Source organism: Mustela putorius, unplaced genomic scaffold, assembly GCF_011764305.1.
Source record: "Mustela putorius furo isolate JIRA1106 unplaced genomic scaffold, ASM1176430v1.1 tig00003845_pilon_pilon_pilon, whole genome shotgun sequence".
NCBI lineage: Eukaryota > Metazoa > Chordata > Mammalia > Carnivora > Mustelidae > Mustela > Mustela putorius.
In genome coordinates, this window is record NW_025421998.1 from 16,496,559 (window position 1) to 16,514,352 (window position 17,794).

Below are 17,794 nucleotides of genomic sequence, written 5' to 3' on the forward strand. Positions count from 1 at the left end.
GCATGAGAAATGGGCCTTTCGGTTGTACCAGTATGCATACAAGTAAGCATATCCAGGAAAAGAGACAACGATAGATCATTTTAGAGGGAAAGCCTACATCACCAGACTATTCATTTAGAATTCCTGTGGTTCCAGCCATAATCTCATAAGGGGATGTGTGCAATGGAATCATCAGTTCCCTTAAATGTGGACATGACGGTCTTTCTGGTTACAAGAAACAGCCTGGCTCAGTTTACCCTATTGATTGTTCCAGATATCTATGGCTATGTAACAAATCGCCCCCAAATTTTGCCACTTGAAGCAACAATTTATTGGTTTTTATAGTTCCGAGGGTTTGTTACCCCTCAGGTGGTTAACATCTGATTCTCTGTTCTCAGACGTTTCTTCTGCTACATGTGGTTTAAGAAGTCACTTGCTCAGCGGCTTTTATCTGGGAGCTCAGTTGGGCCCAGCAAGTCCAGGATGGTTTTTCATCTCCCTAGGGCCTCCTCCCACTGGCTTCCCTTCATGCAGTAGCATAGCTCAAGCTTCCCAGAGGGAACTTTCGAGCGCCTGAGCCCTGGTGTGCAAACGCTCACCACACCTGTGGTTGTGTAATTCTTGCTAGAATCCTATTGGCCAAAGTACCTGACATGGCCAAACCCAGAGTCCTGGTGAGAGGGGACGAGGGGACGACGGGGTATGGATGCCGTGAGGAGCGCCTCCCGTGGGCCACCCGCGGAACAGTCCACCTAGCACACTAATGCAGGCTTGTTTTAGTCCACAAGATGGAAGACGCTTCAACCACAACCACTATTCTGGTCAACCTCACGGAGAACTGGACCACTGCCTGGGATACTAAGAGTTGCAGAGGCCTCGTGAGCACAGTATAGGAGGAGCGGGTTCTCGTTCTCACCTGTCGGGTGTTCCACAATGCTGCAGTCACTGGGCAACAGTCTGTTCCTGTTTCTACCGATTTTCTTGCTCCACACTGGCTTCCTTCTGCTCTTGACACCTCGTCTCCTCTGCTGACTCATGGCTCCCCAGGCCGCCTTGCTTCTGTGGTCTTCAGCCTTTGTTCCCACTCCAAATTATTGACTCCCTCTTCCTCTCTGCCTCATATCTACCCTCTCCCTGAGAAACGAGTCTGTCACCACTCTGTCGGTCACTCCTTGGGCCTTTAAACAGCCTCGTCATCTCAACAGGCTCAAACATGGCTGCTCCCTTGGTCACACACCCACCCCTGACTCTTCTCGCCTCGGTCAGGGTGATGGGGTCAATGCAGAAGGGCATGGTGATCAGAGCAAGCATTCGGAGAATGGTGCCCCCTCCATTCATAGTTCACTGTGATTGGATTTGGACGTGGGAACAGAAGCACAGTGTGAGAAGCGCGGGTCCCTTTGTCGCTTACTGCTTCCGTCCTTCCGTCCGCAGTCAGCCCTGTCACCCCTGGGGTTAAGCATGCCGGCTGTCGTCACATAACCAGCTGCACAAGTGTGGGACAGGTGCATCTTGGTCAGGGTCGCTGGTAGTCTCAGCCCTATGGACTTTGCCTTAAGCATGCTTTATCCTTTGTCTTAGATCTTTCAATTAGATCATTGTCTACTAATTCTTTTCTGGTCATTGGCTGTGCTAAACAGAGGAAGTGTGAAAAAGCAAGTATCCAAATAATTCTGTGTGATGCAAAAAGCTAGGTCACGTTAAAAGGCGTTGGTATTTTTGATGTTTTAACTTCAGTAACTTATAAAGGTTTATAAAAGGCTTTTCTAAATTCAAGAGATCCTTAAAATATTGTTTTATATATGTCTACACTTCTTATGCATGTACTATCTCTAGAAGGATGTGCAAAACTTGGTAGTAAAACTCCTCTCGGAGAGAAATGGAATTGCTAAGGTTGCTTATGTTGAATTTATGGTCTTTTGTACCTTACGAATGTTGTATGGACATATAGTGGGCATATAGTGCCTAGATTTAATTTATAATTAACTTTTCTAAAGCGTGTCTAGTCTGTATGGTCCTAGCTAGCAGCTTCTTTGGAAGGCCAGGGCCGGCATGTGGCACAGTTCCAGCTGACAGTAGTCATGTGGGATGCCACCCGAAGAGGCCCCTGAAGTCCTGCTCCGAGCGACACCGTGAAGATCTTTTGTGGATATTCAGAATCCATTAGTGATGTGTTTTTTTTTTCAACATCAGTGGTAAACCTGGTGATTCTATTTGTTTATTAGCTATCGTGCCAAATAAGAACCTATGAGAGGGAGAGAAATGCTAGGAGAGAAATGCTCTAGAACTTTCCAGAATGGGAACTCTGGGTCTGGCACTTCACACACCGGTGGGTGCCCTTAAGCAAGTGACTTTACCATTCTGCATCTCGTAAATTGGGAATTGTAATAGGATTTACCTTTTGGGGTTGGTAAGATGAGATAAGTAAATGCATGGCGCCAACTCAGTGCCATTCCTGGTACCTGGACGGTGCTCAGTGAATAATAGCCATTGTGATTGGATTTCCCCCCTTTCTCATCTACTAAATGGGCACAGTCCCTGCTTTCCTGTCTTCTGAGGTTTTTATAAATATCAAAGAAGATGACCAGTTAAAGTGCTCTGAGGAATCAAGATTTGAACTATGACCAAGATGTGTTCTATCATTGATTATTTGAACAAAAACACCTGATAACTGTCCACCTTTCCTTACATACTCTTCTAGGTTCTAGCTACCAGATTCCTTGTTGAAACTCTCTGGGACATCCCTTTGGGCTAGCGCCAAATTAGAAACATGTTCCTTGGAGTTCCATAAAGTTTAGCTTGTTATTTGAAGAGACAAAATCCCAGACCACTTTTTCTCAAGTGTTTTCATGGTCATGTAGCTGTGTAGATTTAAGTGTGACTTTGCAATTAAGCAAAGTCATTGCCCATTTCTCATTGACCTTCCTTCCGTAGTCTCAGACTCGAAATCTGAGTTGAGAAGTGCAAGCATAGGCTAGAATGGACGTCGTTCCAATGGCAAATATTTAACAAAATATAAAGTAACCATCCCCAAGTTGACAGCTAAAAAAAGTCTTTCATAGCCAAAATAATGTCACACTCAGTTAGTGAGGCCGGACACTGATGGGTCACCAGAGCAATAATAAGTGTGCCCAAGGGCATCCAGTCACATAAGCATATTTGTTTATTGGCTTAGAGAATAGATCGTGTTACAGTCGGCATCGAACCACCCATGTTGGGATGCGGAAAAGCACAAACAGACCAGAATGAAATTGTGAGTGGTACATGGCCTTCCAGTTCTGAAAAAGAGCTGATATATTTTCTTAATTAAAATAATTTCACCTTTTACTTGAGAGGAAAAAACAAAGATTTTGTCTTCTTTTGAATGACAAAACTTCATAAGTGAATAACAGGAGAGCTATGTTTTTTGGGCTTAATATGAAACCTTTGTCAAAACTTCACATTTTTCTTTTTAAATGTATGGCAAATAATGCAGGGAAACATTTGCTCTGTGATTAATATGAGTTTTAAGCCAAAAGAAGTAAGGGAACCTTGACTTGTACTTCTTGTCTAATGAAGAAAAGTTTACCGAAGAAGAGAGATGTCCCTTTCCCTTCTGTTTCGGAGGTTCTGTAGGTAATTTGCAAAGAGTTGCTTTGAGTGGAGTTAAATGAAGGGAAATATTAAAAGGCCTTTCTGTTTATCAATACTCTGGGGTCATTTTAGCGATATACGTGCTTTTAAGTGTCAGCATGAATTATATTCTGAACTTGGACCTGACATTTGTCTCATTTGATCATGCTCTAAAATATCTGTGAAGGGGCGTCTGGGTGGCACAGTTAGGCCTCTAACCCTTGGTTTCAGCTCAGGTCGTGATCTCAGGGTCATGGGATCTAGCCTTGGGTTAGGCTCCCTCTCGTGGGGAGTCTTCTTGAGATTCCCTCTCTCCCTCTCCCTCGGTGCCTCCCGTTCATGCTCATGCTCTCTCTTTCTCTCTGAAATAGATAGGTAAAATATTAAAAAAATAAAAATATAAAAATAATGAAGTGTCCATGCAAGTTGTTTTTGTAAATTTCAAGCTGTATGGCACTAACATACTCTTCCGCCCTGACTGAGGCTGCTATTTCAAATTGGGGTTTCATTCATTTAATGGAATTGCATAAACACTTTGGTTTTAACTCATGATTCTCAGGTAGGAGAGAATGACCAGCATTTTGCGAGGCAAACCACCAGACAGATGGGCTCCTAGCTGGGCAGGGCGTTGACATCAATACTGAGAGCTTAGGAGCGGTGGTTTTTTTCTTTGTGAGATACGCACAGCACATCACTCTTACAGAAAGAGAGCTCAATTTTCTGTAGCTGTATTTGATTTTCACTTTGACTGAGTGCTGGGGACCTAATGCTGTCCTTAGGCACTGAGTTTTTCACCTCTGATGGCATACGTAGGAGGAGTGGGTGATTTTCCACGGGCAGGAGTCAGAGGCTGGGCAGGACTGTCTCTCTGTCCTCCCCAAACAGAACCCACACTGGAGACAGATTTGTGGCTATTGGTGCAGTTAGCTCACGACTTCTGAAGAAAGACTACATCTAGTTCATGACCTCCTCTCGTTGTGAGGATTTACTCTTGTCTCCTTAAGTAAGTACCTTCTCAATTTTTTTTAAAATTTGAATTTCTTTCTTTAGGCGACACTGCGATTTAATGGCAATATCTTAGTCCCTGTAGACTCTGAAAAGGTAAAGCAGGTGGAAGGATGCTTGCTTTTTAATGAAAGTGTCTAACAGTTTTCTCTGTTGGGAGGATGACTGGTTAAGACATGCAGGCAAAGTAAATCATCAGTTAAGGACTTGGAAATTGTGGGTAGCTGCTTAAGATCTCACAGGCATTGCAATTTTTCTGTATGTCTTTTAGAAAGTATTTTAGTTCTCCTGCACCCCTTCAGAGAGCTAGGCACGTACATGGGATGCACTTGACTAGGCTGACAGAAATCAGGCAGGTGAGCCATTCGTTTTCTCTGTGTTTCAGTCTGGAGTTCTGTCTCCATATGCTTAGTATGTAGCATCAACCTGTTTTAGTGCCATTTATTTGCATTTTCTGCGAAGCTCATGTGTAAATTCAGAATTCACATTTCAACAGAAAAATCACGAGAGACCTAAATAAATCTGGTTAAATGATAGAGATACGGTTTGCACACATGGTTAAATGATAGAGATATGGTTTGCACATATAGAAAGACTGCCTGGTGTATATTTTGGTTAGAAATAGTTAGATGAGGGATGCCAGGGTGGCTCAGTGGGTGAAGCGTCTGCCTTCAGCTCATTCCATGGTCTCGAGGTCCTGGGATGGAGTCCTGCATCAGGGCTTCCTGCTCAGCAGGGAGCCTGCTTCTCCCTCTGCCTGCTGCTCCCCCCTACTTGTGTTCTCTCTCTGACAAATAAACAAACAAAATCTTTTGTTTTTTAAGAGATAGTTAGATGAGCTTCTGTATCAGCCTCTCGAAATTGTAATGGACATGATTGCTTTATATATATTGTAATGTGGAAACACAAATTTCTTGGATCTTAAGCAAAACCACAGAACATGGATGTTTCATTCAGAAAACAATATTTATGTACGTGTAATGTCTATGTTTAGCCTAGTGTTAGTCCTTTTTCTTGTATTTGTTTACCAAGAAGTGTCCCAACTGTAGTTGTCATCAGGTTCAAATCAGAACCTCAGTTGCTAGCAAAACACCTTATTAGCATTGTTTCGCTTTCCTTTTAAACATGTAAGCTCTCTTCCACACACAGACATGATATGATAGCTAATTTGACCATATAGACAAGGGTTTGGTTTTCAAATCCAGTAGTAAAATATAAACACAACTTTAGGTAGACTGTACTCAGACAGCCTATCTGAATAGAGCCTTGTCTTCAATAGTCTCAAACCTCCATTTCTTTTCGCATTCCCCCTTTCTTCTTCTTTTTTTTCTCCTATAAATATTTACATACAGCCTACAGTGTGCCAGGCACTGCGATGGCCTCTGGGGAAAAAAATAAACATTGAACAGTAAAGACCACTGTCCCTGCCCTTAGGAGGCTTTCAACTTAGTGGGAAAGATGGATATTATCAAACTACTCAATTGTACAAATAATAAAAATCACACAAATCATTCAGTAATTAAGCTGTAGGAGGCACCCTCTGTCCTCTCGAGAGAGCCACCGGTCACCCCCACCTGTCTCCATAAATGAGAAGTCATGATTAGACGCTTCCTTCCAGGGAGGAGGTGGCCATGGGACAGAGGTCTACAGTTGGTCTGATCCTCTTCTGTGTGGGGCAAACTACATTAGTGTTACGAGAGGGATACATAAATTGGAGAGACATCACCTCGCCTGAAGGAGTAGGGGAGAGACTATGCATACCCCAAAAAAGAAAAAAAATCTATTTTTCTCTGTATCTATCTATCTATCTATCTATCTATCTATATAAATCATGATTAAAACTAGGAATTTAGGAACTCTTAGGGGGAGGGTGAAAGGACTTCTAGTTTGATTGGTCGGCTAGTGTTTCCCTTTAAACTGATCTATAAAGAAATAAATTAGACTTTGATAAGGAAATACGGTGGAGAGGGCATTCCAGGTAAAAGGAACCGAGGAGACAAAAGCATGCAGGTGGGAGAGCTCAGGGCATTTTGAAGGCCTGACCCAAGAGAGAGAAGCAGAAACAGACCAGCAAACCGAAAAATAGCTTAATGCAAATAGGAGGGGATAAGGTTGTAGGATAAATTGAGGCCAGATCACTGAAGTTTTTCTATTATCTGTTTAAAGATATACTGAATTTTATTTGATAGAGCCCACTGTTCCGGAGGGTGACTGGTAAGAAAAGCCCAGAGCTGGGCGCCCCAGCACGTCTGCTCTCCTGGTCTAAGTAAGAGATAGGAGAGGCCTTCATTGTTGGTGGTTCCGCTGGTAAATCAGTGTTTGGGGTTTGAAGCAAATGTGCAACAGTGCCTTGGACTTTCCCAAAGACAGTCTCTAGTATGGAGAAGCCATTAGGCTTTCTCTAAACTCACACTTTCTAATCCATTTATTATTTTTTTTAAGATTTTATTTATTTGAGAGAGAGAGAGATCACAAGTAGGCAGAGAGGCAGGCAGAGAGAGAGAGAGGAAGGGAAGCAGGCTCCCCACTGAGCAGAAAGCCGGATGTGAGACTCGATCCCAGGACCCTGGGATCATGACCTGAGCCGAAGGCAGAGGCTTTAACCCACTGAGCCACCCAGGCGCCCCTCTAATCCATTTATATGCCAAGTTTTTCCTGTTGGGAATGACATGGTAGCCTCTGGCATAGATACCGATATTTAAAATGGGAAAACCGTAAGGATGGCAGTATGGACAGATTTTGCTTGACATCCCTACAAATACTTCTGACCTGATTTTAGCTGATTTATGAATAAATGATTATTCCAGTCCTGAGACTTAAATATTTAAAAAGTTAGCTCCGTTTTAGAGTTCATGTATAATAGAGAACTGATTTTCCGGGCAGCGGACTTCCTCTCATTTCCTTCTTTTTAATACGCTATAATTCTTACTCTCTCCTTTTTCAGTTCCCTGCATGAAAACTATTTAAACGTTGCACGCAGATCTTTTGCGAAAGAAGAAAAGGAAATTCAGTTTGTGGGTCTCCGCAGGAGCTCAGCTAATGCAGCTTGAAATAATGCCGAGGAAGAAGCGCTTACCTGCAGGCAGGGCACCCCTGCTTCTCCTCCTGTGCCAGCTGGTGAGGGCGCTGGACGTTCCTCTTGATTGTAAGTATTAACGTTGTAGAGCTGTTGCGCCGGGAGTCAAAGCCGCCCCAGCGGTTCCCCTCCCTGTGAGCTGCGTGAATGGAGAAGGTGTCTGTGTGATGCGGGAAAACTCATCACAATTAATTTGGCTTTTACCTACAGCACCTGCTGTTTCCAAAGAGTCTCGCCACAGAAATGGCCATTGAACCGGTCAGACCATTGTCCCCTCCCTGTCATTATCTTTCTTCCTACTCAGGTGCCTTTTGTGTACCACAGGGTAGGGGGCAGTGGAGAAGGAGCAAACAGTGGGCTCCCCTGATCCTCCCAACGGGTGACTCTGGATAGAAGGGGTCCTGCAAGAAAACTGTATGAATCACTTTGAAACAGTCATGGAGACTTCCCACTCGTCCCCTCCCCACTACTCTACACCACCCCCCACCCCATCCCCCTCACGTGCTCAGAATGCTCTGGAAAGATTGGGGGATGGTTTCTCAACCAACCCCACTCCCCTCCGTAGCCCCAGACTGCCCATAATTCATCTCTCTTGATTCCAACAGGGCAAAATTCACTTGACACATGTGTCTGGATCTAGGACATGTATCTTAGTAAAGCCTAGAGAAAGATCTTTGGTTTAAAAAAACACTATTTAAAATGGAACGAGCAACCGCTACTGTATCAGGGCCCACCCCTCTTACTAACAGGAATGATAATGCTGCACTCCATCTGCTCTGGGTGGCCTGGTGGTGAGAAAGAAAGAGAATGCTGGGTTCCGACGGGTCGCTTCTCTTGCAGTGGAAAGCAGAATTTCAGATTTGGACAATGACTGTAATCCAGATTCATCCTTTATTCTTGGATCTGCCTGACCTCTTTAAATCCATTAGCTTCCTGAATAGAACATCTGTTTGGCAAGCTTTCCAAGGTGCAAGGAAGATAGCACTTTCCTGGGGCTATTCAATTGTTGGGGATGTCAATTTTGCCAAAGAAGGTTGCAAGTCCCAGTGGGAAGACATTAAGAAAAGATGTGGTTACCCCACTCTCGGGTGACTTCCTTTGCTGTGCATCTACAGTCTAAAGGACCATAAAATGCAACATTTTACTTCCTTTCAAAAAATATTCATTGTCCTTAATTTCAATTAGAAAAAAAATGTATGCAACCAGCCCGTTGGAGTTGGAATGCCCAAGTAAGCATCTGCCCCAGCAGATTACAGAAGAGAGACGAAAGCACTTGAGAGAAATGGGCTTTTGTTCTCTCTTGTGTTAAATATATTCTCCCTTAATCTGACGGCTCAATCTAACAATCAGGGGGAAGCAGTCACCTACGGCTAACTCAATTATTGCTGCTAATGGAGAAGAGGCATAACCATGATGAAAAGAAAGTCACGGACAACCCAGGCGCTCCTGCATTAACCTTTACAAGTAATAATGACAGGCAGCAGGGCACAATCATTTGAATTGCATGCTAATGTAATTTCTTCCCCGCCCCTATTCCTTAAACACCCCGTCCATCTGAGCTGCTCCTTGGTGCCCCTACCAGCAACCCCTGGGTGAGGAGGAATTCTGAAGCAGAAGTAGGCTAACGGCCGAAAAGTTCAATTACTGACTTGCAGATGAACCACAGAAATGTTAAAACCTTAAACCAGTGTTGCATTTGGCTCTGATGGAGCCCCGGCACTGTGGTGATGTCCCATTGTTAGGTATCATTACCGGGGGCCTAGTGATGTCTGGGATAATAGGATCAGACACGACACAGTATGTGACAACTCAGATTAATTGTAGATTTCAGCTATTTTTCAAATTGAACATAATTACTTGTCCAGCACATGTATGGAATGGAATTAGCCATTCCTAGTCCTGGAAGAATTTTTTTTTCCCCCCCGAAAGCCTTCCTTTTGTTCTTCCATATGTTTATGCAGGATAGCTGATGCAGGAGTAAACAAAACCATTAGTGGGGGCGTCTTTCTTTTACAACCTCATGACTTCCACATTCACTGTCCTGGTTTTTTAGGTCAGACCAAATAGACAAAGATGCCCCTTTGATCTCCAGCGTTCTCACGTTCTCAGTACTAACATCTGGTTTTCTTTAATCCCGTTTGCCCACTCACCTGCTGATATTGATGGGGAAAAAGCAAAACTTCTTGAAGACTGTAAGTGTCTTTCCATAATTACTCGGCAGTGTGAGCACTTGACCGTGTCTTTGTTTTTGAATTAATACTGTGAATGGAACGCACAGCTTTAGGGGTCGTGCCTAACGTCTTTTTGAGCATGTGCATTTCCTCTGGCTAAACATTGCATTTAAATACCAAGAAGCAAGTTTAATAGATGCCTTGCATGAATTCCAAAGACTCCGGTGTTACTCTTTCTTTTACCGCTATGCCGCTTGACTAACTTCCAAGCTTTATTCGCATCTGATGTAACTCAATGAGAAAATTCACAAAATTTAAAGAAAATGGCTGTCTGGGTCTAAATGCCATGAAATGCTCACTGACCTCGAGGTGTGTCTTCCACTATCTTTCCGAAGGCGAGCGTGAGCCGACGTCTCACCCATGTCAGCCGCGCTGTGCCTCACCATACTTCTTCTGGACTGTGTAGGCTCACGTCCCAGCAATGCAACAACCCCGTGAATCTGAATATTGTTTTGCAGTGTGCAACAGACAATTAAACGTTCCCCACGTAACTCGTTTCTAAGCAAAAACTTCTGCAGTTGGGCAGCTCCTAGAATCTACCTCGATTCTTCGGGCATTTGAAAAAATCCTGTGAGATTGGATTAACCAGGAAAATCACATAAAATCAGCTTTCTTCCTATAAAGTGTTTGTTAGTTGTCAGGTGACCTAAGCACTGTTCAAAGAGGTCCTTACAAACCTTAGACTCCTGACAGTTGGGGGAGGGGGCCACCTAACCAGCGCTGCGGCAGATGTGTGAACAGAAGTGCTGGGTTTGAAGCCACCAGACTCGCACCTCTGTCACTCGCAAAAAAATACAAGGAATTGGATTGAGGCCCTCCTCACAGTCCCTGCCCCCATCTGCCACCTAGGTGTCTACTGTTAGGATATGAAATTCCAGCCTTCATTCCATCATCCCAAACTCTATGCTCCCAGAGCGTAAAAAACCACTCAAAGATGAAGCTGGTCCAAATAAAAATGATTATGACAAGAATTTGTGCAGAGCTCACACTGAACCATTACGGTTGTGGCATGTACTAAGAATTTTACCCAGATTCTTTTACTTCCTCCTTCCAGTGACCCTAGGAGGTAGATACCAATTTTAAGCCCCATTTTCCCTCTAAGGAAAGTGAGGCTTACAGAAGGTAAGAAGCTTGCTGGGAGTCTCACAACTGGTAAGAAGGAATCAGAAGTTTTTGACCCCTCCAGCCCAAGGTGCTACCTGGCACGGGGAACTGAGATGGGGTTGACTCTCGCTAAAGGGAAGGGAAATTGGTACTGGTGAGTATCCAGCAGTTATTAGGTTCATAATAAATGATGACAGGAACAAGCTCTGCTTTTGATCTGGGCTTTATCTGTTATTCGGATAGCCAGAGCCCACATTTCAGTGTCCATTGTAGGGCACAGCAAGAAGACTGGAGGCCAGACAAGAGAAGAGAACCATGTTGGCTGCTTCATAGGACACCAGACATGGAAATGATAAATTTAACCCTGGCAACTGCTAATCACAGTAAAGAAAGACAAGAGCAGAGAAGGCAATTAGTAGTAAGCTTTGGCAAATGCTTGGTTGGCCCGTGAAGGAGGTTTCACGAAGCACAGAGCCTGGGTAGAAAGAGAAAAGCCAGAATATGAAAAGCTTAAACGATCTAGATAAGTCTTTGTGGAGGCAAGGGGGAGGGCTGTCCTGTAAGATGTTTAGCAGCATCTCTGGCCTCTGCCCAGCAGATGCCACTACCACCTCTGGCCCCAGGGGTGACAACGAGCGTTGTCTCAAGAAATGGCCTGATGTCCTCTGAGGGGACCCTAGGTCGAGAACCCCTCATCTGTGTGAACGGCTCTCTCTGGAGTTGTACAGGGCAGTGGCTTCTACTGGGAGAGTTTGGATCTCTGCTTGTGTCTTCTTCCTCAGGCCATTTAACTGCCCTGGGCAACAACAGAAGTGGAAGTGGATGGTTTCTCCAGTTCCTGTTCTAACATTCTGTGATTCTGGTTTCACAAGAAGGACATGGTGATCTTTGAGTGGCTTGAACACTGGATGTCCATAAACCAGCTTCCTTTGGACTAAATTGTTCTGGGTCAGAGTGATTTCCCCATAGGATATGAAAATAAATGATCAGATAGCACTTTGAAGAGCAAACAGAAATGTCTTCTGTAACCAAGCACTTCCCAGTGCCACTGATCTTCTAAATGAGACTGTTTTATCTTTGTTGCTTGTAGCCACCTACTTCCTGGCTCTAATAAGACTGCCAAGTCTCTAATTTACCCATATTTTTAACGCTAACTTCTCAAATTGATTTGTTCCCAACATATATTACATTAACACACTAATGAACTATAAGTCAGTTAGTCTTTCTTAAGAAGTGCCCGTTTACCTCATAACTGAAATGTTATTGAAAAGCATCACTGGAACCCCAAAAATTCACAAGAATTTCTCATTGTTACATCAGAAGAGACATGGTCTTCATATTAAACTTGTGTTGGTAATTATCTTCCCGAACTTGTAGTGCTCTGCAAATCCCTATAAACTTACCAAAAGGAAGTTGTGCCTTGACTTCAAAGTTTTAGGAGACTTTTAGTTAAAAATCTAGTAACGTATGTGCTGCCACCGTAGAGATTGCTAAAAACATTTGGAGCATCGTTAGTCTAGGGCAAGCGATTTTGACATGGAAAGAGTGATTTTTATTATGATCTTAAATGACTTCTTTACATTGTTCTTCTTTCTACAATTAAGTGGTACAGCCTCCAACCATTACTCAGCAGTCTCCAAAAGATTACATTATTGACCCTCGAGAGAATATCGTAATCCAGTGTGAGGCCAAAGGGAAACCTCCTCCAAGGTGGGTGTGCGTTCTGCTCTGTTATGGAACCGAACATAAACATCGGGGTTAATATTAAGTCAATTTCAAGTCCTGCCTGTCTCTGAAGTATCATGTATCAGTTCTTTCGTTTTGTCTTTCTGATGAATGGGAGTCAGATTGTTCCTCTTGGACACCCAGATAATTGCATTTCTGTACTCACACACCCCCTTCCGCAAAACGCTCCAAAATTATAGGGAGATGTGGAAGAAAGCCTTCTAAGGGCCCTACTGCCCTTCTGGCGTGGGCCAACCTATTTTCTCTGGGCCTCAGTTTCTTCTTCTGTAAAATGAAGAAGCTGAATTTGATCGATGGCTTCCCAGATCCGTCCTTGCCCAGTAGAAGTCTATAAAATAGTCGAGAGTGGGTTTTCAGCCTTGGCAGGGCTCAGTACTCAGAGTCTCCGTACGGATCTTGGCATGAGCCCTGCGCAGCGTTTCAGGGGTGGGAGAGACATGGAAGGTTATCTGGTCCAACCAGCAGGTGTTACAGATGGGAAACTGACGCCTACAGTGCTCCTCCAGTAGTCCAGTTCCGAAGCTGACCATCAGATGCTCTGTCACCTGCGGTTATGTACGGGGAGTTTGGAGAGTTGGGTTATTATTATTAAAATGTAATGTGGATTTTGGGGGTGCCTGGGTGGCTCAATCATTAAGCGGCTGCCTTCAGCTCATGTCATGAGGGTGCTGAGATGGAGCCCCATGTCGGGCTCCCTGTTCGGCGGGAAGCCTGCTTCTCCCTCTCCCCCGCTTGTGTTTACTCTCTTTTTGTGTCTCTCCCTGTCAAATAAATACAGTCTTTAAAAAAAAAAAAAAAAAAAAAAAGTATGTTCTGCCATATTGTTAGGAACCTCTAGCACGCAAGCCCGAAGATGTTGTCATTTCATGGAGTCCCCGTTCGGGCTCACACTGACATGCCACTTGCCTCCACTCTCTACAGGGCAGTATTATTATTTGGGGCCAGATCGTTTTTTTGTTATGGGAATGGGGATATTTACCAGCATCCCTGGCCTCTACCCCCTCTCCATCCATAGCTCCCACTTCGCACCCCCTCCCACCCTGAGATGATGGGACCACGACTGCCCTAAGGGTAAGCAGTGGGAAGGGAAATCCCAGTGGGCCTGCAAAACACAGTGAGGTCCGGAGCTTCGTGGTTCCGTGTGAGCGTGGCCACGGTTGATTTATGACTAGTTATAAAGTATTTAATTACACGAGCGCCACGACTTCTGTACAAGGCAATCTTTTCTATAAATAAAAGGAAAAAGAATTGCAGCTGACCATTTGAAATACTTCCGGAGGAATTTACAAAGTCCTTCTGCCCTAGAATTGAAATTTCTCAGAATGTGTATTAGAGAGAATTACCACTTTTAACAGCCAACATTTAAAACCCCACTGAACTCATTCTCACCGCCTCACCCCAACTTTGCATTTTGGTAACTTGAAACCAGTCAGATCCGTTTCAGATGCACACATGTACCTAGGAAGGCCTTTCTGGTCACATTTCAGCCCAAGGCAAAATTTTATTGACAGGTTATCAACTCTGTGAACAGTGCAGTTTACAATAAAAATGCTAATAAAGCTCTAAGAGAACATGCCTCAGAGACCTACTTTCTGTGTTTTCTTTGAAAAATGACAGCCAATTTGTGTGCCCAATTTCCTTGAGACAGATTCCGGCTCATTCTAAATGAAGATATGTGCCTTAAACTGTACGGCCGGCCCTTTATTCTAAGTCCCGATTCAATGAAACATTTTTGTCAGTCTAGAGCCTGATGTTCTTTCACTGCGTATTAAAATATAATCCTTGGGGCATCTGGGTGGTTCAGTGGCTTAAGCCTCAGCCTTCAGCTCAGGTCATGATCTCAGGGTCCTGGGATCGAGCCCCGCATTGGGCTCTCTGCTCAGCAGGGAGCCTGCTTCCCCCTCTCTCTGCCTTCTCTCTCTCTGTTAAATAAATAAATATATAAATAAATAAATATAGAAATAAAATCTTTAAATTGTAATCCTTACTTCTAGAAACCTACAAAGCAGCTAGGAATTTGTGAAAAAGGATGTAACGCTATCTTTCTGGACTGTTAACAAGCTTAATCCTTTATGTGTTGGGCAGCTTCTCCTGGACCCGCAATGGGACGCATTTTGACATAGAAAAGGACCCTCTTGTCACCATGAAGCCAGGCTCAGGAACCCTCACGATCAACATCATGAGTGAAGGGAAGGCGGAGACCTACGAAGGGGTCTATCAGTGCACAGCCCGGAATGAGCGCGGAGCAGCAATTTCTAATAATATCGTTGTCCGACCATCCAGTAAGTGGGACTCGTCCACCAAACTGGACCCAATTTTTAAGGTTGGCTCTAAGACTCAATGTCTGTGAGCTGATCTCCATAGTATTATAAGAAGTCAATGCCATTGCCTCCAGTGCTGTCATTTCGTTGTGCCTAAAAATTCTTGCTCCTTTCCCCTGTACCCTGAGTGCTGTGCCAACCCTGTCTGTCTTTTATGCAAGTCCAGAATAAAACACTGGGAGTAAGAAAAGCACATCTTCCCCGAATTGATTAAATGATTAATTTCTCATGTATCTCATGTATGAGCGAACTTCCGACAGCCCGATGGAAATAAATTCAGTATGAAATGGATAGTGGGTAATTAACATTTTTGTTTCCCTGGAAATACAGGGACCTTACTACCTGCAGCTCAGTGGCTTTTTTTGCAGAAGTCACTACCCCCGTTCTCTCAACAGCTTATATTTAAAGAGCTTATATTTAAAGAACAGTAGCCATTTGCAGTTCTGGTCCTTTCAAAAACTCATTCTTACCTGTGTTCATTCTTGGGAAAAAATTACAAATTACAAAAAAGTTATTGAAAAAGGTACTCATGATTCTTTCCACTTGATCAAGTAACCACCAATCTTTCCACCTTCTCTAGGCAGATAGGCACATATGTGTGCCAGCCAAGCTCATTCTGAAGTACTATTTTATAACCTTTTCTGACTTATCTACATATCATCTATATTCTCATATCAATCTTCTGCATAAGTATATGCTTCTTAATATATAATAGTGTATACACTCTAAAGTGTGGGTGTACAATTATTTGTTTAAACAAACTTTTTGACACCTAGTGCTTTTCATTCTTTCATGAAGAACACGTTTGTAGTGAAATTACCTATCTTCTTAACAATGTATTTAATAATCCAGATTTTTTTTAAAAAAGACATGGAATTGCTGAGACAGCATTTATACTATTAATGGCAGTGAATGAAAATCATCACTTTTTTTTACCTTTAACCTTGGATTTTAAAATTATTTTCTTGTTATCTTAATGTACATGAACCCAGAGTTACTCTTCACCCCCAAAGTTTATCTTGTCTTCCTTTCTGTGCTCTTTTTATTGTCCAATGCAGAAATAACTTAGAAGTTATTACTTTATATCATAGGGTCACCGTTGTGGACCAAAGAAAAACTTGAGCCAATAACACTTCGAAATGGCCAGTCTCTAATCCTTCCTTGCAGACCCCCGCTTGGACTACCACCACCTATAATATTCTGGATGGATAATTGTAAGTTTTAAAAATATGAATTTTCTGTCTTCAAGATACTTATGATTACTTCAAGATTCTTATGATTATAAGATCCTATGTTACCTCCCATGATTCATAAAATATTTGAAAGATGTTTTAGAGATGCTCAAAAGAAAGAAATGCTCACTGAAATAAATAATGTGTCATGAAATAAGCAACATGATTTTCTTGAGCACCTACTGTATACCAGGCACCTAAAGAAACCAGATTTCCTACTTCCACCGAGCTCATATTCTATGCAGTGAGCCTCCTCAATTCTGATAACCAGCAATTCGTTTCCTATATCCGTGTCTGTCCTCTTCTGTTTGTTTGTTTTAGATTTAGAGGTCGTTAAACCTGTGGTTTCCATTTGCATTTCCTAGTGATGTCCAGCATCTTGTCATCGTTCCACATTTTAGAGGAGGAAACCGAGGCACAGAGAATGAAGTCATCCATTAGGTCATCTCACATCTGTCTACCCCAGCCCTGTCCTTAAGGGAACTGTGTAGTGCTGCCTTTCCTCCCCTCCAGAACCTCCTGTGCTAATAGGTTAGCATGCTCCCTTAGAGGTAACATGGGGTTCTGCTTGGGGACCAAGAAATGAGGGTTGTGGAGGTGAGAAGCCTGTAGAACAGCCATGAGGAGAAGCCCGGAAGGAGTTGGAAGGCAGAGGTCAGCAAAGCAGGCATGGTAGTGCAGAGGTGCTCCTAGAGCTGGGGCTGGGGGAAAGCACTGGGGGCGGGGGGAGGTCAAAGCCTGTGGTGTGGAGACCAGGAGCCCCCCAGAGGGACTTAGGGAGAGACCAGCAAAGCAGATGAGAAGGAGCCGTCCCTAAGGGAGGAAGAGAGCAGAGACAGAGCCGTGTCGTTGGGGTAAGGTGAAGCCAAGTGTCCAGAAGACAGACCTTTTGATCAGCTGTTTCAAAAGATCAGATAAATTGTGATCTGACCGAAAACCACTATTCAGTTTGACAACATCGGGATCACTGTTGACCTTGACAAGAGTCTTTTAGGTGGAATGGTGGGGATGAATGGAAAATATTTGTAGGCAACACAGTCTATTCTCAGTGACATGATTTCCCCTGAATTCATAGACTGTTCACATTTCTAAAGAGAAAATTTAGCTGGAATATTTCATTTCCATTTGTGACTCTTATATGGAAAAATATTCGGAGAAAATATCACAAAGAAATGAAAAATAAATATATAAATGAATCAATGAGCAGACATATTTTCCCTTGAATGCATAACAAGCTTTCGAACAGATTTTGAAAGAATACATAATGAGTCAGATGTAAATGAGAGGTGTATCCAAATGTCACTGCCCAAACGAGGCTGAGTTCGGTCCCTGGTTCTTACTCAGAAACGATGACCTTTTCACTTAGTAAATAGACGAATACATGTGAAGTTTCAGAATCATCTGAGTATGTGACTTTGTTTTCCATGCTGCACTTCCGGGCTGTGTCATGAACCTACATTTTAGGCTGTTGGCAAAGCATCTGGACCT

At 43.3% G+C, this 17,794-nt stretch overlaps 1 protein-coding gene across 28 annotated transcripts in view; it reads left to right on the forward strand.

Moving 5' to 3' along the window:
* NRCAM (neuronal cell adhesion molecule) overlaps positions 1-17,794 on the forward strand; it is a 272,173-nt gene that overhangs the window by 192,655 nt on the left and 61,724 nt on the right. For 18 of the 28 annotated variants that reach the window (XM_013060025.2, XM_013060058.2, XM_013060038.2 and 15 more), the window contains exons 4-8: positions 7,541-7,741; positions 9,847-9,864; positions 12,612-12,717; positions 14,839-15,035; positions 16,166-16,288. In XM_013060025.2, the coding sequence (XP_012915479.1) occupies positions 7,636-7,741; positions 9,847-9,864; positions 12,612-12,717; positions 14,839-15,035; positions 16,166-16,288 (550 nt within the window). In that variant the 5' untranslated portion in view covers positions 7,541-7,635. Of the gene's footprint in view, positions 1-4,324; positions 4,595-7,540; positions 7,742-9,846; positions 9,865-12,611; positions 12,718-14,838; positions 15,036-16,165; positions 16,289-17,794 lie in introns of those variants that run through there. The other 10 variants (XM_013060043.2, XM_013060046.2, XM_045089648.1 and 7 more) reach the window with 2 other exon arrangements.